Source organism: Carettochelys insculpta, chromosome 1 (genome assembly GCF_033958435.1).
Source record: "Carettochelys insculpta isolate YL-2023 chromosome 1, ASM3395843v1, whole genome shotgun sequence".
NCBI lineage: Eukaryota > Metazoa > Chordata > Testudines > Carettochelyidae > Carettochelys > Carettochelys insculpta.
The window spans coordinates 292197966-292222293 of record NC_134137.1 but is presented as its reverse complement, the minus strand read 5'-3'; the positions used below and the strand labels follow the sequence as shown (position 1 = coordinate 292222293).

Genomic DNA, 24328 nt, shown 5'->3' with positions numbered 1-24328 from the left:
TAAATTGGGTGAGAAGATAGTTAGAATGCAGGTGACCAATATCTTATTTACTTTAACCTTCACTTAACATTTGAAGTGTCCAGTTAGACTTGCAGGTTCACGTGTCACCTGTTCTGAGTATGTCCTTGTTCCACTTTACTAAAGGCAAGGCAGATACAGGCTTTTATGTTTTAACCTGCCAGTTTAAAAATCTTGAGTCTATATAAACTGGTTGGTAATATAGCAAAAGATCTCAGAGCCTCTCCCAAACTACACATGTGCAACCACCTTTAGAACAGAGGTTGGCAGCCAACTGGTGCGCAGCCTGCTGAAGAATAAAGTGACAAATGTGACTCTTTACAACAAGCGCTGTGGGAACTTTAAAGTCTATACAGAGCCAGCATCTAGCTTCTGTCTTTGTGTTGGGGTTTTTATTGCCACCCATCACTGCAGTATCTGAGTGCCTTCTATGTAATAGCAAATCAAAATCCCCAGCAGACTTCATGGAGTCCCTCTCTCTTCTGTCCTGTGCTTCGGGTAAGTTTTATTTGGTTGGATTGTATTAACTTCCTCTTTATTTCCAGTTAAGGGTTTAGGTAGAAGGGCATACTGCAGGCTTAGCTGCTTTGGAAGGATGCGGATCTGAAGTGACCTTGCATGGTTTTCAACTATGGCCCCTGATGCTTAAACCACTCAGCCATCCCCTATTAGAACATTGCTTTGGGTCAATTTGCTTTGATTTCAGGCAGTGTCATTTGCCTTGGGGGTTATACTTATAAATTACATTGGAAGTTGAAGCTAGACAAATTCCGGCTGAAAACAAGGTGTACAGTTTTGTCCATGATGGTAATTAATCACTAATGGAACAATTTACCACCAATTGTGGTGGCTTCTCCATCACAGATAATTTAAAAATTAAGATTGGTTGTTTTTCTAAAAGCTCTGCTCTAGGAATTATTTTGGGGAATTCTTCTGGCTGGTGTTATCCAGGAGGTCAAACTACACGATCACAGTGGCCCCTTCTGGCCTTGGAACCTATGATTATAAAGTAAAAACAAGCAAACAGAAAATAGCACTGCTGCATTTCTTGTCTATTTTAGGGCAACGCGTATACAGGTCATACATACCACTTGGAAGACTCCTGCTGCCTTGACAGGTCTAAATCCAGCAACTGGTGCGCAGTGATCAGCGTGCCCATTACAAAAGCAGCTCCCCTTAACAATGAAATCATAGATTGCATAGTGTAGGAACTGCTGAGGCTTTGCATTCAGGTCATTGCCCTGGCAGGGACAGGCCTGTCGCTTAAGCAGCTGCACTCGAAGATTGGTGATCTTCAGCTGTGCCTGAGCTTCAGTGCTGTATGGATCCTCAGCCGAGTAAGGGGGTGACAGAGCTCGGTATATAACCTGAACAAAGGAAAGCAGAGACACAGAAATGAAGAACAGGGGATGTGATCTGGAGCCTTTTTCAAGGGTTGCAATGTGCTGTCTGCGAGCTCTGCACTCTCTGACCCTTTTGCCTCCGGTTTGATTTACAGGGCTGCCTGTGACATCTGGAACTGAGAAGACATTAAGAAGTGATGAGGTTTTTAGAGCTTATCACCCCTGGGGAAGGACGGCCCTCTGTTATGTTGTGGAACACCTGTCCCCCATGCTGCATGAAGGCAAGCAATGAGTTAAATAATGAGCAGTGGGACTGACAGATTTGCTAGTCCCTGGGCAAGATGGGGCAGGGATTGACTCCGTAATCCCAGAAGCGGCAGGCCCTCAGGCAGAAGGGTCCGGGCTGGAGGCAGACAGCCTTCAGTGCTGCCAAGAGCATGTTGCATCCCCATCCCCAGCCAGCCCTTGGTGCCTCCCAGAATGTGCCACCAGGGCTCTGGCAGCTATTTAAAGGGCCAAGGGGTCCAGCAGCTGCCACTGCTACCACAGTAGCAGCAATGGCGGTCAGGAGTTCTGGGCCCTTTTGAATTACCAGGCCCTGTGGCAACTATCCCCTTGTCTCCGCCTCCTCCCCTGCTCCCCTGTTGGTGGACCTTGTACATTCATCCATCGCTATACGAGCACAATCGGTTCCCAGCTTTCTGCTCGTAGGTGCAAACTCGTAAGAGGGACACTAAATTCCCATTAAATGCACCTACAAGTCTCTGATTTGTTCCAAGTGCTCCTAACTCAGCGAAGGAGCGGCAGCATGTGGTGCTGCTTTTCAAAGGTAAGTGAACCTTGAGTTGGGTGGGGGGGCGTTTAAAGGCTGGGTGCAGTTTGGGGCCATGAGCGGGAGGAAGGGTTAAAAGCCAGTGGTGGGTTGGGTCCATGGGGCGGGTGTGGGGGTTAAGGCAGTGGTGGGTTGGGTCCATGGGGCGGGTGTGGGGGTTAAGGCTGTGGTGGGTTGGGTCCATGGGGCGGGTGGGGGGGGCAGTTCAGGCTGCTGCGGGTTGGGGCTGTGGGGGAGTCAGGCTGTGGTGGGTTGGGGCCGTGGGGCCAGCGAGGGGGTCAGGCTGCAGCGGGTTGGGTCTTGGGGGCTGGCTGGGGGTTCAGGCTGTGGAAGGTTGGGGCCGTGGGGCCAGTGGGGGGGATCAAACTATGGTGGGTTGGGTGTGTGGGGCTGGTGTGGGTCAGGCTGTGGCGGGTTGGGTCTGTGGGGCTGGTGGGGGGGGTCAGGCTGCAGCAGGTTGGGTCTGCGGAGAGAGTGGGGTCAGGCTCGTATTAGATGGGGGAGTTCACTTGTCTAGTGAACAGGGGTAGTATATGTGTCCCTCGTTTAAGCGACAACTTGTAAGTAAGTACTCATTTAACAAGGGATGAGTGTAATGAGATTCCTGGCGTGGTTTCTCCTGTCTGCAAGGTAGTAGGGCAGCAAAGTCAGTTTTACCCAGAGGTGAAGCATTCTTGTTCTTCTTTTTAAACAGTCAGAGCCCAATCCTTCGAGTAGGTCTACACTGCATTTAAAAAGCACAGCTGGCCTGCGCCACCTGATTCGGGCTCAAGTTAAGGGTCTATTTACTGAACTGAAGACATTCAGACCCAGGCTGCAGTTCAGGCTTTGGGACCCCCAGAAAGGGGAGGCGGTTCCAGAACTTGGGCTCCAGCCTGAGACCAAATGTCTGCATTGCAATTAAACAGCCCCATGAATTCAAGTTAGCTAACATGGGCCAGCTGCAGGTGTTCAACTGTGGTGTAGACAAATCCTTAGGGTGAAATCCTCACCCCACTGAAGTCATTGAGAATATTTCTATTGACTTCAGGAGGGCCAGCATTTCACTCTTACTAAACTGGCATAATACATTACCATGAACAATACTGGAGACATGCCTATCTCACAGAACCGGAAGGGACCTCAAGAGGTCACTGTGTCCAATCCCCTACCCTCTCAGCAGGCCCTATCACCATCCTTCACAGATTTTTTTTAAACTCTATTTGCCCTGATCCCTAAATGGCTCCCTCAAGGATTGAACTCACAACCCTGGATTTGTAAGACCCATGCTCAAAGCCACTGAGTTATCCTTCCCCCAATTTTTAAAGCCAATGGGTTTATTTCAAAAGTAAGCAGTACTTGACTAGGCCCTAAGAATGAAAAAAAAGTTTTTGTCTATTTGCTTATTAATGCCCACTCCCAATACTGGGTGTATTTTTTGGCAAATAAAACAGTGATTTCCATCTATTTGGCTCATGTCAGACCCAGGGTGCTTCCTCATGTAAAACAGATGAGGTGTGGTCAGTAATAAAAGCAAGAAGATAATCCAAAGGGCTGAGATAAGAAAGAAAGAAAAACTGGGTGGAGGGCCTTTTAAGGTTAAGCAAATACTACTTCAGTAGGACTGAATAGGCAAAAATTGATTAAACTGGAGAGCATTAGATAAAAATAATTACCTTTCCTCAAGAGGTTTATTTGGAACTTCTGAATGTACTTGTCTGCACAATGTGATACCAAATACATGCAATGTTAATTACATCAATTAATTCATTATAATTGGTATGATGTCACACTTTATATTAAGGATACATTTATAAATCTCTTATAAAGGGATAATAGATAATATTTTAAAAATAATATTTGAATGAATAGTTTATTAATTGTTTATAAACATCTAACCGCCTTTGATGGATGTACTCATAACCATCTATCACACATACTAGCCATATATATCTACCATGCTCATAACAGTCATTTATAAACTGTTCATAAATGTACACATGTATCCTTAGTACACTATGGCTACGTCTACACGTGAAGCCAACATCGAAATAGCTTATTTCGATGTAGCAACATCGAAATAGGCTATTTCGATGAATAACGTCTACACGTCCTCCAGGGCTGGCAACGTCGATGTTCAACTTCGACGTTGCGCAGCACCACATCGAAATAGGCGCTGCGAGGGAACGTCTACACGCCAAAGTAGCACACATCGAAATAAGGGTGCCAGGCACAGCTGCAGACAGGGTCACAGGGCGGACTCAACAGCAAGCCACTCCCGTAAAGGGCCCCTCCCAGACACGGTTGCACTAAACAACACAAGATACACAGAGCCGACAACTGGTTGCAGACCCTGTGCCTGCAGCATGGATCCCCAGCTGCCGCAGCAGCAGCCAGAAGCCCTGGGCTAAGGGCTGCTGCCCACGGTGACCATAGAGCCCCGCAGGGGCTGGAGAGAGAGCGTCTCTCAACCCCTCAGCTGATGGCCGCCATGGAGGACCCGGCAATTTCGATGTTGCGGGACGCGCAACAACTACACGGTCCCTACTTCGACGTTGAACGTTGAAGTAGGGCGCTATTCCGATCCCCTCATGAGGTTAGCGACTTCGACGTCTCGCCACCTAACGTCGAAGTTAACTTCGAAATAGCGCCCAACACGTGTAGCCGCGACGGGCGCTATTTCAAAGTTAGTGCTGCTACTTCGAAGTAGCGTGCACGTGTAGACACAGCTTATGACCACTAACTGTCATTAATGGACTGTTGGCTATATGCTCAAAACTGAGCAAGATACAATGTGCAACAGACACTCCCCAACCCAGAACCTCACAATCATAGGTCCTGATCCTGCTGTTGATAGCACCTATGGACATGGATTGGTCAGCCTGGGGGAACCCCCATTCAAGTCAATGGAGCAATGGCTGAGTGTAGCTATCAGTCCCCATACCACCAACTGCAGGCCTAAACTAGACAGACATGCAAGTCAGACACAGGGAAACCCAGAGGATGGAGAACCTAGTTGTGCCTTCACGTATGTTCTTGATTCTCTCAGGGCTCAGGCAAGGAGGCCTTACAACTAACCCACACAGCTGGAGCTCAATAAAGTTGGGTTTAATTCCCAGCCATGCCACAAACTTCCTGTGTCACTTTTGGGAAGTAAGCACAGCTTCTCCAAACCTCAGCTTTCCCAGTGGTAAAATGGGGTTCATAAAACATACTCCATCTACCTCCCTGGTGGTGTCTAAGTACGTGAATGTTTTATAGAGCAATTTGAGATCCTTGTCTGGAGTGGGCTGTAAACACAAATGTGATTATTACCCAGCAGTGGTGGAGCTCAGCAGGACGAAACTGGAGAAGAGGCAGAGTACAAGGTGCACGAGGGGAGCAGTTAAGCTGGAGCACTTCAGGTGGGCCAGATGCTAAATTTTACTCTTTCCCCTGTGCCCCAGTCCTTTGCCTCTTCCTTGGTCCCCTGTCTCTTTTCCCTTAGCTCCATCCTTGATAGTCGGGAAATAAAGTAATGAGCCACATAGCTGAGCTGTGCCTTAAAACAGTGCTTCCCAATTTCCTCTGGCTACAGCACCCTTTTAAACTCAAAAGAATATTGTGGAGGCCCTAATAACTGTCTTACATATGAATTAACCCCTCAGCCCCAAAGCCGCCTCCCCATCCCCAGGATTAACCTGCCTCAGCCCCAACCAGCCCCAGGGACTAACCAATCCACCCAAAGAGGCCCCCAGCTTAACTCTGCCTGACCAAAGTCCATCTGAGTTAGCTCCTCCCATTACCTCACCCAAAATTGTGGATGACAACACGACCACGGCTGCTCCTCCAACTCTAGTCCCGAGGGCCCAATTTCATTGGCCACCCTATGGCAATGCAAGAGGCCAGTTGCAGCCAATGAAAGGTGAGGATGATGCAGGAATGGCAGAACCCATCAGGCTCCCTTTCTGGATAGCCATTGGCTCCCCTTGCCCTGCCCCCATATCACATGCACCAGCTACTTTGTGATTGAGGGGCTCTCTGCAGCTCCCTGCCCTGCCACCACTGAATGGCCAGATCTCTCCCTCTGCCCTGCTAGCTGTTAAACCAATTAAATTTAGTTCTACGGTTTCAGCGGCGGCAGGGCAGGGAGCCGCAGATGAGTAAGGAGCAGCAGCATCATCATCCAGGGCCACAAATGACTCCTTTGAATGGTACGCAGCTCCGGAGCCGCAGGTTGATGACCTCTGATCATTCTTGCAGAACCCTTATTTTCACTTTCCATGGAACACTATTTGGAAAACACTGCCTTAAAAAACCAAACCAAACCAAACCAACCCAGCTGTTATCGAAGGGTATTGATCAGGCTTTCACTGTGATTTGAAGAGAATGACTATATGCAGGCAATACTAATATTGGCTCCTGGTACTGCCAACTGACCAGACTAGTGCCGTTGCCTCTCCTGGCTCCCTCACCCCCAGAGCTCCGCCTACGCTCACTACCTGGCACTTTTCCAGAACTGCCAAATTCCAGCCAGAGGAAGCCTTGTCAGAAGGATGAAGGAGATTTGGAGCTCTTTACAATTCTGAGTTGAATAGTGGCAGTCTGCTTTGTGAGCCTTGTCCGCCTGCCAAATGTGACAGCAGCAATCAGTGACAGCAGCAATTTGGACGTCCTAGTACTTGACGTTGCACGTTAGAAAGCAAATAACACCACCGTGCCAGCCTTCCACAAAGGCAAAGTGAACAATGGTGAATGTGCTGCTTCTGTGTCCAGAGCACGTTCGTGTCAAGTTGCACCGAGGGTCTATATGGCAGCTTTAGAGGTAGGCAAGTGCCTAATTCCCTTTACCTAACAGACCATATGAAAAGGACTAGGATAGGATGGGAGAGGCAATGGGAGGACAGGCCTCTGAGTTGTGTTCACCATGAATAAAAGTGTTGAGTCTTGGATGAGGGGTATAAATAATTAGTTACACGCTTCAAAAGGCCTTTTGTCTCTATTTCAATAACACCTCACCTCTTTTATACTCCTCCAGAAGAAAGAAAAATAAATCAGGCAGGTACAAACACATCCCAATGTCAGGACCTGCACTAATCCCCAGGATGTATTATTTACCCAAATTTAAAGCTAAATAATAGCATTTTAGGGGCTTCATGAACGTGAGATGCCTTCAGATATGGAAAGAAAACCGGCTGGAAAACATCCAGGTTCTAGACATTCATTTCCTTTTTGCTGAGGAGATGGAGAAAGCAGGCTGAGAATTTTCAGTAAAAACTAACACTTTGGGTTCCACATGATTAAAGACCAGTAAAAATAGCTTGTGAAAGTCCTTTCTGGTTCAGATCAGAGTAGTGAAGGAAATATGAAACAGAGAATAACTCCTTCTAGGCATAGATATAGGCATGGCTTTTGTTCCAATCATTCTCAATTACTCTTGCCAGTCAAGCCCATTTGAAACCAAGAAGGTGGTCAATATTTACAAACGTAGTCTTGACTAGGTGGTGGAAAAAAATTAAAAGGGGGAAAAAAAAAGTATTACTATTAGGTGAAATGTTGGCTCCCCGGAAATCAATAGGAGTTTTAAGATGGGCTTCAGTGCAGCCAGTATTTCATCCGGTTTCCTAAAAGGTTCATTTCTTTTTATGTAATTCCCAGGAGACTCTAAGGACCAGATTCATCAGTATACTGTAGCTATTTTCTGCTGCTTCAGACCATTCTTATATCAAACAGTCCCTTGCTCTGAGGCTTGTCCCGTAGGTTCCAGTGAAACTTACTCAGGGGGTGAGGTTTTGAATAAGCATGGCCGTGGTATTCAAAACTCCTTTAAAATGTATATTCAGTCAGGTCCACAAGAGTGGCTCTTATCATTTAAAAAAACCCCACAAACAAACCAACACTAACTAATGCCCAGCATTGTATTTCCCCAGGCACTCCCTCTTTGTGTGTCTTTCAGGCTCTGATTCTGTATATACTAAATCCTATTACAGCACTCATTAAGCCGTGTCTACACGTGCACGCTACTTCGAAGTAGCGGCACTAACTTCGAAATAGCGCCCGTCACGGCTACACGTGTTGGGCGCTATTTTGATGTTAACATCGACGTTAAGCAGCGAGACGTCGAAGCCGCTAACCCCATGAGGGGATAGGAATAGCGCCCTATTTCGACGTTCAACGTCGAAGTAGGGACCGTGTAGTTGTTGCGCGTCCCGCAACATCGAAATTGCGGGGTCCTCCATGGCGGCCATCAGCTGAGGGGTTGAGAGACGCTCTCTCTCCAGCCCCTGTGGGGCTCTATGGTCACCGTGTGCAGCAGCCCTTAGCCCAGGGCTTCTGGCTGCTGCTGCTGCTGCAGCTGGGGATCCATGCTGCATGCACAGGGTCTGCAACAAGTTGTTGGCTCTGTGGATCTTGTGTTGTTTAGTGCAACTGTGTCTGGGAGGGGCCCTATAAGGGAGCGACTTGCTGTTGAGTCCGCCCTGTGACCCTGTCTGCAGCTGTGCCTGGCACCCTTATTTCGATGTGTGCTACTTTGGCGTGTAGACGTTCCCTTGCAGCGCCTATTTCGATGTGGTGCTGCGCAACATCGATGTTGAACGTCGACGTTGCCAGCCCTGGAGGACGTGTAGATGTTATTCATCGAAATAGCCTATTTTGATGTAGCGTTCATGTGTAGACATAGCCATTACTGTGAAGATAATGAGACTAGTCATGGTTGTAAGCATTATACTGCACAGAGAGCATTTGTAGGACTGAATCCTTGCACTGTCTGATGTTCAGAGCAGGGACTTCCTTTATGTTTGTGTTCTGTACAGCACCTAGTACCTGCAACATAACAATAAAGAGATGCCCCATAATATAACCCTCTATAAAGACTTTTCCATTCAGAGTGTTGCCAAAGCTCATATCTGCATCACAAGTTTTGTGTCATTAGGGCTACGTCTACATGTGAACGCTACATCAAAATAGGCTATTTCGATGAATAATGTCTATACGTCCTCCAGGGCTGGCAACGTCGACGTTCAACATCGACGTTGCGCAGTACCACATCGAAATAGGCGCTGCGAGGGAACGTCTACACGCCACAGGAGCACACATCGAAATAAGGGTGCCAGGCACAGCTGCAGACAGGGTCACAGGGCGGATTCAACAGCAAGCCGCTCCCTTAAAGGGCCCCTCCCAGACACACTTGCACTAAACAACACAAGATACACAGACCCGACAACTGGTTGCAGACCCTGTGCATGCAGCATGGATCCCCAGCTGCAGCAGCAGCAGCCAGAAGCCCTGGGCTAAGGGCTGCTGCACACGGTGACCATAGAGCCCCACAGGGGCTCGAGAGAGAGCGTCTCTCAACCCCTCAGCTGATGGCCGCCATGGAGGACCCCGCAATTTCGATGTTGCGGGATGTGCAACGACTACACGGTCCCTACTTCGACGTTGAATGTGGAAGTAGGGCGCTATTCCTATCCCCTCATGGGGTTAGCGGCTTCGACGTCTCGCCGCCTAACGTCGATGTTAACATCGAAATAGCGCCCAACATGTGTAGCCGTGACGGGCGCTATTTCGAAGTTAGTGCCGCTACTTCGAAGTAGCGTGCACGTGTAGACACGGCTTAGGTGTTTTCCTTCAGACTTTCAGCTTCCTGAGATGTGACAATCTCAACTTTCTCTTTTTACAAGGAAGTTGCCAGCCCCCATGTTTGTAGAGGAATTGTGAGCCGAGTGCCCCCCAGAGGCTCAAAACCCAGAAGACCCCAGGTTGCTTTTTTTATAAAAAAAAAAAACCTCTTGATTTTTAAGTAAATTGTATGATTTTCGGCCTGACTCAGGAGTTCTGAACAGTTGGGATTGGCAATACACTCGTCCCTCGCACTATGACTACAACTGGTTCCCAACTTTGTGCTCGTAGGCAAAAACTCACAAGAGGGACACTAAATTCTCATTAGAATACACGTAAAGTCTCTGACTGGTTCCTAGAGCTCGGTGAAGGAGCAGCAGCAGGTGGCGCGGCTTTTGGGAGGTAAGTGAGCCTTGGGTTTGCGGGGGGTGAGGGAGTTTAAAGGCTGGAGGCAGTTTAGGGGTATGAGTGGGAGGGAGGGTTAAAACCTGGTGGCTGGTTGGGTCCCTGGAGTGTGTGTGGGGGGGTTCAGGCTGCTGAAGGTTGGGTGTGTGGTCTGTTGGGGTAAGGGGGGGAGACAGGGGTCAGGCTGCCATGGGGTCAATCTGTGGGGCTGGCAGGGGGTGGGGGGGTTAATACTGCCATGGGTTGGGGCCATGGGGCCAGCACAGGGGTCAGACTGCCGCTGGGCTGGCAGAGGGAAGGGGTCAGGCTGCCGTGGGGCGAGCGGTGGGGGAGTTCAGGCTGCTGCGGGGCTGGCAGAGGGCGGGGATCAGGCTACCATGTTGCCAGCAGGGGGCGGGTGTTAGGTTGCCACGGGTAGGCACTGCAGAGCAGGTGGGGGTCAGGCTGCTGCGGAGCCGGTGGAGGTGCGGGGGTCAGGCTGCCGTGGGGCCGGCGGACAGGGGTCAGGCTGCTGTGAGTAGGCACTGTGGGGCCAGCAGCGGATCAGGCTGCTCTGGAGCTGGTGGAGGTGCGGGGGTCAAGCTGCTGCAGGACCAGGGGACAGGGGTCAGGCTGCTGTGCGTAGGCACTGTGGGGCCAGCAAGAGATCAGGCTGCTGCGGGGCTGGTGGAGGACAAGGGTCAGGCACCGAGGGTAGGCACTGTGGGGCCTGCAGGGGATCAGGCTGCTGCGGGGCTGGCGGGGGTGGGGTGTCAGGGTGCTGTGGCCCGGCGGAGGCTGGGGGGTCAGGCTGCCGCGGGCAGGGGCTGTGGGGCCAGTGCGGGGGGGCAGACTAGGGCAGGTTGGAACCAGCGGGAGGGGATTAGCCTCTTATTAGTGGGGGGAGTTCACTTGTAGAGTGAACTACGGTAAGTAAATGTGTCCCTCGTTTAAGTGAGTACTCGTAAGTGAAGTACTGGTTTAACGAGGGATGAGTGTATTGCGTTCACCGTACCTGTCAGTCTGTCTACCTGGGCCCCAAAACAAGAACGGCAACAAATGCAACTGAGTTAATTGGACGACCTTCATCTATAAACCTAGGGGGCATCGTTTCACCATGGTCATGAACACAGTCTTTCCTGCCTGAGTGTCAGTCCTGTTGTGGGGCTTGATTATGAATTCCCTCCAGGGTAAATCTGGAGCATTTCCATGGAAAACAATGAATCTTGTGCACCTGTCAGTTCAACATCTGTGTTTGCTTTATATAAGAGATGCATTCCTCCCACATCACATGAAATACTTCTGTTAGCTCCCTAGTCTAATAAATAAGATAGAAAGCAATGTCAATCCAACAGCCTTTTAAAAATCAGATGAGATTTTCCATCTTCCTGAGAGCAACTTCTATGTGCAATCAAGATCCTGTTTGAAAAAAACAAAACAAAAACCTCATGGTAGAGTTGGTCAGAAAATGCTCCCATCCCTAAGGGAGTATTTTAATTAAAATGAAAAAAAAAAAAAAGTTTAAGCAAAAAATTAAAACCCAAAACTTTTCATCCATAGCCTGAACTATTACAATCTGGAAATAATGCTGAAGGGCCTCAAGGCATCTGGAATTCTGATGCTTTATGCTCCTGTTCCCCACTATAAGCAAGGCTCCCAAGATGCACTCTTTTAGTGACAAGAGCCGTGTCTACACGTGCACACTACTTCGAAGTAGCGGCACTAACTTCGACGTTAGGCGGCGAGACGTCGAAGTCGCTATCCTCATCAGGAGATGGGGATAGCGCCCTACTTCGACGTTCAACGTCGAAGTAGGGACCGTGTAGTCATTGCGCGTCCCGCAACTTCGAAATAGTGGGGTCTGCCATGGCGGCCATCAGCTGAGGGGTTGAGAGACCCTCTCTCGCGAGCCCCTGCGGGGCTCTATGGTCACCGTGGGCAGCAGCCCTTAACCCAGGGCTTCTGACTGCTGCTGCGGCAGCTGGGGATCCATGCTGCAGGCACAGGGTCTGCAACCAGTTGTCGGCTCTGTGTATCTTGTGTTGTTTAGTGCAACTGTGTCTGGGAGGGGCCCTTTAAGGGAGCGGCTTGCTGTTGAGTCTGCCCTGTGACCCTGTCTGCAGCTGTGCCTGGCACCCTTATTTCGATGTGTGCCACTTTGGTGTGTAGACGTTCCCTCGCAGCGCCTATTTCGATGTGGTGCTGCGCAATGTTGAAGTTGAACATCGATGTTGCCAGCCCTGGAGGACGTGTAGACGTTATTCATCGAAATAGCCGTTGCTACATCGAAATAAGCTATTTCGATGTAGGCTTCACGTGTAGACGTAGCCAAGGTGAACTAGACTTGGCAGCCCAGTACACAGAGGAAACAGAGCACCAGGATATGAACTACAACTCCCAGAATACATTTTCCAGAATTTTGGAATCCAAATATTACGGTTCCAGATAGCTGGTTTGGTTTTCAGGCATTATTCTTTAGACAAAAAAATTAAACATTTCTGCAGAAAGCAGATATTTTTTGTGAAGAACTTAGTTTAGTGGGAAAATCAGTTTGTGAAAAACGTTTCAGTGGAAATTCTTCAACCAGCCCTATTTTGCAGTTCGATGTACTTGCCCCCCACAAAAAAAGGTAGCAAATATCATACAGATCTTAGGCTCACTGTCCCTTTAAGGAAAATCCCGGCTGTGCATGTGCATGTTTCTTCTGTCTGCTGTGCATTGTTGCCAACCTTCCCCATTTTGCTGGGAGTCTCCCAGATCTGGGCTCAACCTCTGGAGGTTAGTGAAGCCAAAGTGGGAGACATGGGTGGCCAGTGACCCAGCTGCTTGGGGAAGCTAGCCCCTGGCCCCTCCCATTATGCACAAGGCCCTGCCCCTCCCCCTGTGTATCCCCTCTGCCCTCCCTTGCAGGATCCCAAAGAAACTGCACCATGGACCCCAGGCCCAGTGCTGAGCAGCTGTGGGAGTGAGGCCCCAGCCCCAGCCTCAGTGCCCCCAGCCCTTCATGGCACAACCACAGCAGTCCCAGCCCCAGAGCTCTGGATGGACAGACTGCAGACCCTGCATCCCCATCGCCGTGCTTTGGGCAGCTGGGTTGTGCAATCACTGTGCTCCCAGACTTGGTGCTCCAGATGGCCGGGTGGTGTGGTGGGGTCACCACGTTCTCAGACCCATGCTCTGGGCAGCCCCCTCTCCTGGTGCTTGGGTGGAAAGCCCTGGGGCACTGTGGGCAGTGAGGCCCCAGAACCAGACCTCTATGCAGAAGGCAAGCCGGATAGTTCTTGGGAACAGTAGGAGGGGGTCTGGCCTTGGGACAAGACCTGGGCAAGGCCATGGTGGGCTGTTTGGAGAGGTACAGCCTACAATAGCCACTGCCCATGCTGGTAGGTTTCAGACTGTTAAAAGCCCGCCAGCACAGAGGGGTTAAGAAGAGCTCGTTGCCTGTCCTGGCTCTGTGCTGCTCTCAGAAGTAGCCAGCACATACCTGAAGTCCCTGGGGGAGAGAGCTGGAGATCTGTGCACACTGCCACACCCCGAACCCTGACTCTGAGCTCCCATCAGCCACCAACTGCAGCCAAAGGAAGCTGCGGATGCCGTGCCTGCTCGCATCCTTCACCTCCTCCTTCCCCATCCCTGAGCCCCTCCAGTGCCCCCTTCCAACCTCAGCCTCCTGCCCACGGCTGGTAAAAGCGAGTGAGGGCGGGGAGAGTGAGCAACGCAGGAGGAGGGATGGTGTGAGCGGAGTGGGGTTTCAGGGAGGAGTGAAGCAAGGTTGTTTGAGGCGTGTTATTGGACAGCTGGCAACCCTACTCCTGTGTAAGGGGAATGGTGCCCTTACTAAAACATCATGGGGTTTTTGGTTAGCTTCCACCCTCTTGCACCCTCTCACCCTAGTACCTAAAGGAAGGGGCTGGGTCAAAAGGAAACCATGACCCGGAGACTGAGAGTCCCCAGGAGCAATGGAAGAGGCCAACACTTCAGGTCAGCCTGATTGACAGGGCAGTCAGGCTAACGAATAGTCCGGAGGCCTGGGGTCTGATTTCTCCATGTCACCTAGATTTGCCTCCCTCAGAGCAGGCCTGAGCTAAGGAGGAAGCAGGCGCCTGTGCTGAGCTGGGGAGAGGCAGAGGGAACCAGAGAAGCAGCCTGAGATGAACAGAGCAGCAGCAGGCAGAGGGGTCAGAGAAACAGCCCATGGAGCTGTGTGGGAAGCAGAGCAGCTCTGAAGCAAAGTAGAGCTGGAGCAGTCTGGAGCTGAGCATGGGCAGCAGCTGGGGAGGGCAAGGCAGATCCTGAACAGGTCTAGCACTGGGAGACGCCCACAGACAATAGGCCTTGCAGGGCAGACTTGCGGGGAGGGAACTATAACCTCAACAGCAAATTGGGAGGCTGATGCTGGAAGGAAGGGTCCTGCCACCTAGAGCGTATGGCCTCTGCCAGAGCAGGTGTCATATCCCTGGGAAGGAAGCCTGGGAGGTGAGGGAATAGGCTATGAACTGCCCTGACATTCCAGAGAAGCCGTCTGTGATGCCCCCATGCCCCAGAGCAGGGTTATATGGTTTCCTTTAACCTTTCCCATTTTTTTCCTTATTTTTTAAATTGGTTGCTGCTTAATAAAAGAGATTTGTTTGAACTCTACCCACTCATCAGTGGCTCATCGAAATGCCCAGACCAGAGCGCGCATCCTGGAGTTGGTACACACTAGTCCTTGCCCTCAGTGACCACAAGGGTGGGGGGTTGAGTCCTCCCTCTGCCTCCACAGAATCCTGGGCCGAGCCTTGTTACGAGGACTCTGGCACACAGGAGATGAAAGGGAGTCCTTGAGGTCAGGCAAACCTCTGGGTAAAAGGAGTGGGAGCCAGGACTCAGATCCTTTCACTAGCCAATTCCACCAAGGCAGAGGATAATACAGGAAAGTGCCTCACAACAGGGGGACTATTCCCCTGCTTACACATGCAGCCCTTTCCCTCACTCTCTTGAATGGGTGACAACTGATCTAATGATTATTTCATCTTTTTCAAGGACAGAGAGCCTTACCAACTTGCACTAAAATGTGACCACACAGCCCCACATGTAAATAAAACAATGTCTGAGAATGTGCTGCACTCAAGAAACCAGCCTGTAACTTAATACCCTCCATTTATACATACATAAAAGTCTTATTGCAAGTTCCCAACTATGTTTACACTTGTGTAGCAATAAAAGAGCAGCTTTTTATGTATCTATAGAGAGAGGGGAAAGGGCACTGAGAACACAAGAAAGAGGTTCTGAAGTCAGTCACCCAAGAAAATCAACAAAAATAGCAAACAATACATAACTAGCATGACTTTCCAGATGAATCCTAGCTATGTTTAGATCTTCAGAGCTTCCATTAACTTGACCTCCTGGAGCCTGATTCTTTCCTGGCCCGATGCCAGGGACTGCCATCAAAACCAACAAGATTAACATACTACTGGGGGAAATGGGGGCCCTGAGTTTGTGCCTGCCCATACCCTATCTTACGATTCGTCACTTTAAGAGACCTGCATGATCCTTCGGGACACCTCCTCTTCATAACTCATCTGGCACATATGCACTTTGCGGAGAGAGACCGTACACACATGCATCAGTGGATTTCACATACAGTGGGAGGCGCACACTGCAGCATGCAAAAGGCTGCAGGACAGCACCAGGTCTGTGTAATTTTACTCATCCCACATAGTAGACAAAAATCATGCTGAAAATTTAAATGTAAACCTCTTTGTTCTACTAAATATCTTCCCAGTTGGACCCTTGGCATTTGGTGTGGTTGAATGCTGATCCCATTAAGTTTTTTATTTCATTGTTTATTACTGCATTTCATGTATCTTATATGAATACAGGAAAAAAATGCAACAGGAAAACTATGTAAGATTTGCTATCTTCTCAGATGGGAAAGTGAGGCTATATTTACATTACAGAGCCTATGACAGCATAGTCTCCTGGGAGGGGGAAGCATATGCAGGCACAGGCAGGAGTGTTTCTTCTAGTGTACAAACATCACCTCCCCAAATGCCATCAGCTATGCAGAGAGAAGCATACTTTTGACTGTGCAGTTGCATTTACACAAGGGGTTTTGTTGGCACAGCTAAGTCACTGGGGGAGAGGTAATTTTTTCACATGCCTGCCTGATGTGGCTATGCCAATATAAGTTTTAGTTGTAAACTAGGCTTTAGGTAAAAAACAAGAAACATACACAGATAAAGAAGAAGGAATAAAATGTGCACTAAATTGTTTAGCAAAAATCACAAAGTTTACATTAGAGAAATCTGTCGGTTTTGTGGGTGCCTGATATTAAGCATAAATATACCTAACTCGCCCTTGTAACTATGCCAGCCACAGGCTAAGGAATTCTGCAGGGCAGGGGAAGGAGGAATCCTTGTCCCCAGGCCACAGGATCTGTAGCGGTGTGAACATCAGCAGCTTATGCCTGTGCATTGCCCTAAGCGTGAGCTTGTGACTGTGCAAACCTGAAAAGATACGGCTCACTTTGACCCAGCTCACAGTTCAGTGCAAATACTTGGTGCATCAGTCCATTCTCTGGGCCTGCCCCAGCACTGCTTTGTAGTTTATGGGTGTGCAGCCCCCTGAATGCACACCAGCATCCTCCCATGCCTTGCTTGGTGGCAGGGGGGCAGTGTGGTCGCAATCCAAGTCCTCCATTCACAGAGGCAGACTTTGCCCTATGTAAAGCTGTTATTTTTATTCAAGGCTTCTTTGTAGTTTAGATGGTCCCAGCAGAATTGCTCCATAAAAACAGTGGAGGATGGCATGGCCTGGTCGACACTAGGAGTTGTTGCACTTCCCGCTGCTGCCTCTGCCAGCAACCGCTAAGGCCATAAGCAACCATCAGCACTGTAACTACCATGGGGGACAGGCCTACTCTGAATGAGGGCAGATAAAATGGGGCTTACAGGGTCAGTGCTCTGCTGGGGCACCTTCCATACGAGTGTTCCCACCAGTAGAGCTACCATCAATAGTGGGAATGATGGGAAATGTACAGCAGAGATGATACCCCAGTACGTCCTGGCAAGTGAGTTGAGTATTTCCATATAATTCTTAGTAACCTCTTGTAATTCATAGGTGCCTTCCAAAAACCAATTTCTTGGTCCACTCCTCCTGAGGCTAATCCCATAAATAACCAGCCCTAGTCTCCTTGGGCTTCACAAGTCATAGAATCATAGGGCTGGAAGGGACCTCAGGAGGTCATTTAGTCCAGCCCCCTGCTTCAAGCAGGATCAAACCCCACTAAGTCATCCCAGCCAGGACCTTGTCCAGCTGGGACTTAAAAACCTCGAGGGATGGAGAATCCACCATGTCTCTAGGCAACACATTCCAATGCTTCACCACCCTCCTGGTGAAGTAGTTTTTCCTCATATTTAACCTACACCTCTCCCTCTTCAACTTCAGGCCATTACTCCTTGTTATGCCATTTGACACCACTGAGAACAGTTTCTCACCCTCCTCTTTAGAGCTCCCCTTCAGTAAGTTGAAGGCTGCTATTAAATTTCCCCTAAGTCTTCTCTTCTGTAAACAAACAAGCCCAAATCTCTCAGCCTGTCCCCATACCTCTTGTGCTCCAGCCCCCTAGTAATTTTTGTTGCCCTCCACTGAACCTGCTCCAGCACATCCACATCCTTTTTATACTGGGGGGGGCCCAAAACTGCACACAATATTCTAGATGTGGCCTCACCAGTGCCGAACAGAGCAGAACAACTACTTCTCTAGATCTGCTCAAAATGCTCCCCCTAATGCACCTTAGTATGCCATTAGCCTTCTTGGCTACAAGGGCACACTGTTTACTCATATCCAGTCTTTCATCCACCCCAGGCCCCTTTCTGTTGTACTGCTGCTGAGCCAGTTGGTCCCCAGCCTATACCAATGCTCGGGATTCTTCCACCCCAGCTGCAGGACTCTACACTTCTCCTTGTTGAACCACGTCAGATTTCTTTTGGCCCAGTCCTCCAATTTATCCAGGTCACTCTGGATTCTCTCTCTGCTGTGAAGGCTAGGACTGTGAAGGCTAGGACTATAACAGAATTTAAGGAAGAGCTAGATAGATTCATGGATGTTAGGTCCATAAAAGCCTATTAGCCAAGGGTAGGAATGGTGTACCTGGCCTCTGATTGTCAGAGGCTGGAGACGGATGGCAGGAGACAAATCACTTGATCATTGTCTTCAGTCCACCCCCTCTGGGACACCTGGCACTGGCCACTGTCGGCAAACAGGCTACTGGGCTGGATGAACCTTTGGTCTGACCCAGTATGGCTGTTCTTATGTTCTTACCCTCCAACGTATCTACCTCTCCCCCTCGTTTTGTGCCATTTGCAAATTTGCTGAGGGTGCAATCCAGTCCCTCATCCAGGTCATTAATAAAGATGTTGAACAACACTGGCCCCAGAACCGAGCCTTGCAGCACTCCGCTTGAAACCAACCGCCATCCAGATACTGACCCACTGACTACTCATTGGGCCCAACCATCAAGCCAGCTTTCTATCCATCTTATAGTCCAAGGATCCAATCCATATTTTCTTAACTTGTGGGCAAGAATGTTGTGGAAGACTGTATCAAAAGCTTTGCTGAAGTCAAGGTATGTCAAATCCACTGACTGCCCCATGTCCATGGAGCCTGTTACCTTGTCACAGAAGCTAATCAGACTGGTCAGGCAGGACTTTCCCCTGGTGGTACAAGGGTACTAACATGGCTCAGATCTTCTGAAAATCAGGTTCCCAGTGCTCTGCAAACCCTACAAACTACTTCCTCTGCTCCTACAGCCCCACAGATCCGGCCAGCCTCCCAGCCCAGAGCTAATCTTCCAATAGCATGTTCTCTTCTAGCAACAGACCACAGTGGCAACTGCTTGCAACCTTTAGTTTTCTTATTTAAAAAAGCTGAAACAGGAGATTTTATTGGGTCAATTAAACTCTCTTTATAAAAAGAGATGTAAAACTTAAAAGCAGTCACCTCCCTGGGTGAGTGGATAGAAAATCTCCCAGCTGGTAATTAAGGTGATTTGTAGAACTGGTAATTGTTTTGGTGCAACTTGTGTGCCGATGGGGACTTTCCTTAATGTGAGCCTGCAGCAGTGGCTGCTTTCAACTTTCATCCAAGAAAATCGGATTGGGAGAGGAAAAAAGAAAAAAGACTTAATCGAGCTTTAAAATACAACGTAAAATGTAAACTTAGCCATGATGGTGAGGGAACGCTGTGGAAACCCATCCCAGCCATCCAGTCCCACTTCAAAGAGGCTCCCAACCTCTCTACTGAGCCCTCCCTCTCCCCCGCAAGAAAACCTAAAATGCAGGTTTGGCCTCACATCTGTGCTTCTTGTTTAGTTCTTGTGAAGATGCAAAATAGCTTCACAGTTTCTATACTCCCCTATCTGCACCTGCCTGTTCATAGTAATTATGACATAGACCCACCAGCACATTAATAAAAGACAAAAGTGAAACTAAACAGGTGTAAATAAGGGTGGGAAATCTCTGGGTAATCAACAACTGAAACTGAGAGTCAGAGTTTCAGGCCATCAGATCATCTAGTCTGATTTCCTGTATCTCACAGGTCATCAGCATCACCCAGAACCAGCATCCAGCAACCGAAATTAATCCTATCCCCTCTGAAACATCCTTTGGCTAGACTAAACGAGCTCATTTACCTTCAATTCCCCTGATCGTCTTAATAGCTTTTCTCTTTGCCTGTTCCAGGTTATATGCATCCTTCTTGACCATGCGTGTCCAGAACTGTCGACTTCTCTGCCTTGGCACAACTGGGGATTGACACATCTCCACAGTCACAAAATACAAACTTTGGTCACTATATAGCTGGGGTAAACTATGTTCCTAGGAGCAAGCCTATGGTAGTCTCAGCTGGAACTGTTAAAGGAAATGGAAATCCTGACATCATCTGTAAACAGTAACAGGGAGGGGGCCGTGCTAGTCTATATACTATCAAAACAAAAAGCAGTCAAGTAGCACTTTAAAGACTAGCAAAATAATTTATTAGGTGAGCTTTCGTGGGACAGACCCACTTCTTCAGACCACAGCCAGACCAGAACAGACTCAATATTTAAGGCACAGAGAACCAAAAACAGTAATCAAGGAGGACAAATCAGAAAAAAATGATCAAGGAGAGGAAATCAGAGAGTGGAAGGGTGCGGGGGGGAAGGTCAAGAATTAGATTAAGCCAAGTATGCAGACGAGCCCCGATAGTGACTCAGGAAATTCCCATCCCAGTGACTTCCAAGTTCTGCTGCATCACTCCTGTCCTCAAGAGCCAGACTCCCATTGTAATAATAACCCATAGTAATGGGTACATATGCAGAGCACCTTTCATCCAAGCAGCACACATGTGTTATCATTCACAGAACTTCTGTGAACTACAGATGATCATTCCCTTTTTCACTGATGGGTACACTGAGACATGGAAGTTTAGTGACTTGCCCAAAGTTACACTGCACTGGAAGTCAAGGAACAGAACCCAGGCATTCTGACTGCCAGTCTTCTGTTCTGAACTCTAGAGCAAAATGACACTTGGCAGCCAAATTATTTCCTCCAACATTCTACAAAGGGGTCCTCAGCACCATGGATTCAGAGGTAAGTGTTTTGTTCTGGAAGGATGTGGGTATTTTAGCAGGCACATACTGGCTAAATCTTGCACTGAGGATACTTCTCCAGGAGAGGGAACTCCAGTTATTAGGAAGAGATGGGTATTAGATAGTATTGGTAGATCTGATCATTATAAACCTAGACAGCTGGGTTTGCAATGATCAGAAGAACTGCATGGTGACTTGCCTGCCTATTGTGAAGTTTGCAGATATCTACATAGACTTATGTGTAGTGCTAGGGAGGATCCAGTAGTTGTGGTGCATATAGGTACCAACAACAAGGGGAAGGATGGGAAAAAGGTAATGGAGGCCAGATTTAGGCTGGTAGGTAAGAGATTGAAGTCCAGGGACTCCATGGTAGCATTCTCTGAAATGCTTCCAGTTCCACACGCAGGGCCAGATAGACAGGCAGAAACTCTGGGTCTCTATGAATGGGTGAGATGATGGTGTAAGGAGGAGAGGTTTACATTTATTAGGAACTGGATAAACTTTTGGGAAAAAAGGATCGCATATAGGAGTGATAGGCTGGAAGAAGCTTGCCAGCACTTAAAATTAAAAAGGTCATACAGAAGTTTTTAAACTCAGGGCTGGGAGAAAGCTAACAGGTGCAGAGGAGCGCATGGAATGAAGAGAGATATCTCTTAAGGGAGGCTATATTAATGGAGACTCTCTATGTCCTACTAAGGAGGAGAGGACGGAAGACGATAAAATACAGGTTAGATCTGCTAAAACACAGTCATGCGGAAAAGAGTCCCATTCAAACTCATCTTGTAATGGCAGACAGCTAAACAGTGGTAAGTTTTTAAAGTGCTTATATACAAACGCTAAAAATGTAAATAATAAGATGGGTGAGCTAGTGCCTCGTATTGAAGGAGGCTATTGATATAACAGTCATCAGAGAACTTGGTGGACCGAGGACAGTCAGTGGAACACAGCAATATCAAGGACCAGTCTGAGACTGTGCAACAAAGTCCCCCAGTAATTAAGGACCATCACAGATGTTAGCATAATTTACTCCAAGGTGCACTTCTTTAGTCTGTCCTCTGTCGTGTAAACAGTTAAGAACATAAAAATAGCCACACTGATTCAGTCCAAAGATCCATCTAGTTCAGTATCCTGTCTTCTGAAAGGTTCCTCAGAGGGAATGAACAGAACAGATAATCATCAAGTGGTCCATCCCCTGTTAACTGTTTCCAGCTTCTGACAAACAGAGGCTTGGGACATCATTCCTACCTAATGGAGCTATCCCCCATTAACTTATCTAGTTCTTTTATGCACCCTGTTTACGTCTTGGCCTTCATAACATCCTCTGGCAGGGAGTTCCAGTGGGCCCGCTACCTGCACAGACAAATTGCTCCCTTATGGCTGGGATCTCCATTGGGCCTGAGGAGAGGAACTGTCAACCACAACTGTCACCTCAGAGCGTTCGGCAAACCTTCAGATATGCTGGGCCCAAACCATTGAGTGCTTTGAAGATAAGGGCTGAGACCTTGAATTTAATTTGACAGCTGCTCTCAACAGCTTAATTTTACATTCTTTAGTTCTCTCCTATCAAGCCATTTTTGTCTTAGCAAAAATATGACCTCACAAATTTCTGCTCTCATTAATAGCGGCAATAGCAATAAAACACCTATAATATTTCCCAAGCAATTAACTTTTCTTTGCAGTACCAAAGGTTTATCTAACTTGGCACATCCACCTGAACTTTAAATGCCACTAAAAGAGAACCTTATGCATTGTACATCATGCTCTGGCTTAAAAAATACTGGCAGACGCTGTCAGTGATTAACAAAATGTGGGAAGTTCAGCAAGCTTAAAGTGGGCAGGTATTGCTCACAGAGTTCTTCTCTAATAAGGGATTTATTTGCCTGTCTGTCAGATAAAGTTGACTCTACAAGAGAGATACCTCCCTTTTTCCAGTGAAAAGTATTAACATAACCTGTATTCACACATTCACATCATGCACTTTGGCATTATTAATGTTAGGTACATATATATCTCCTTATGGCTGCGTCTACACGTGCACGCTACTTCGAAGTAGCGGCACCAACTTCGAAATAGCGCCCATCACGTCTACACGCGTCGGGCGCTATTTCGAAGTTAACTTCGACGTTAGGCGGCGAGACGTCGAAGTCGCTAACCTCATGAGGAGATAGGAATAGCGCCCTACTTCGACGTTCAACGTCGAAGTAGGGACAGTGTAGACGATCCACGTCCCGCAACGTTGAAATTGCTGGGTCCTCCATGGCGGCCATCAGCTGGGGGGTTGAGAGATGCTCTCTCTCCAGCCCCTGCGGGGCTCTATGGTCACCGTGGGCAGCAGCCCTTAGCCCAGGGCTTCTGGCTGCTTCTGCGGCAGCTGGGGATCTATGCTGCAGGCACAGGGTCTGCAACCAGTTGTCAGCTCTGTGGATCTTGTGTTGTTTAGTGCAATTGTGTCTGGGAGGGGCCCTTTAAGGGAGCGGCTTGCTGTTGAGTCCGCCCTGTGACCCTGTCTGCAGCTGTGCCTGGCATCCCTATTTCGATGTGTGCTACTTTGACGTGTAGACGTTCCCTCGCTGCGCCTATTTCGATGTTGGGCTGAGCAACGTCGAAGTTGAACATCGACGTTGCCAGCCCTGGAGGACGTGTAGACGTTATTCATCGAAATAGACTATTTCGATGTCGCAACATCGAAATAAGCTATTTCGATGTTGGCTGCACGTGTAGACGTAGCCTATGGGTTATAGAGAGCACTAGATCTCTGCAGGAAACCCCTATTTGTAGCAATAGGAATTTTGCTGTGCATGACCAAAGGCAGTTCATCAGAATCCATCAATGAAACACACTAGAGATGATGCATTTTGTGGTCTTTAAGACAGGTGACTGCTTACTCCAGTGACAAAGATGACAATTCAGAGTAGATGATTCCCATCAATCCCTTTGGTAACCCTTATGATACAGAGATAAAATTAGGCAAACAGTTTCTAACCACTAACCACAATTTATTCATCACAATTAAAATGTTAACAATTTTAACAAAAATCAAATGCAAATTCCATAAATTTCAAATAACTGATCTTTCTGGTGGCTTTATAAAACTGATCAAACTATTCCATTACAGTATTTAGTTAGAGTGTTTGAATTTGTTTTCATAGTTTCAAGGAACTAACATATCTCAACTTTGTCAATAAATATCTAGGGTCATAGATGCTCTGTGTCATAACATATTTCCAGAGCTGTGCAGCGCTGTAGGTGGTCAACAATGGAGCCAATCAGGAGCTGTAACAACATGTAGTAGTAATAATAACACAACATGGGTAGTAACAACATGTAACATTTTCATCGGATGTGCAACTCATACCAGGGACCACCCACCCCATATGTGCTTCATGAAACTCAACGTACTTTCAGCCTCAAAGAGTATGAAATGTAGGGATCAGGTACAGCATTCCCTGTAAGCCGCGCTTGGGAGGCCAGCCAAAGATTATTTATATACTGGCCAGCTGATTAGCAGAGCACCCACAGCCAACAATGTACATCTGCACATGCCTTGGTGCACATGAAATTTAT

At 48.2% G+C, this 24328-nt stretch overlaps 1 protein-coding gene across 2 annotated transcripts in view; it reads right to left on the bottom strand.

Annotated features, from left to right (window-relative positions):
• Positions 1-24328, bottom strand: part of NTN4 (netrin 4) — a 110748-nt gene that overhangs the window by 47520 nt on the left and 38900 nt on the right. For both annotated transcript variants that reach the window (XM_075011628.1, XM_075011637.1), the window contains exon 3: positions 1107-1385. In XM_075011628.1, the coding sequence (XP_074867729.1) occupies positions 1107-1385 (279 nt within the window). The remainder of the gene's footprint in view (positions 1-1106; positions 1386-24328) is intronic.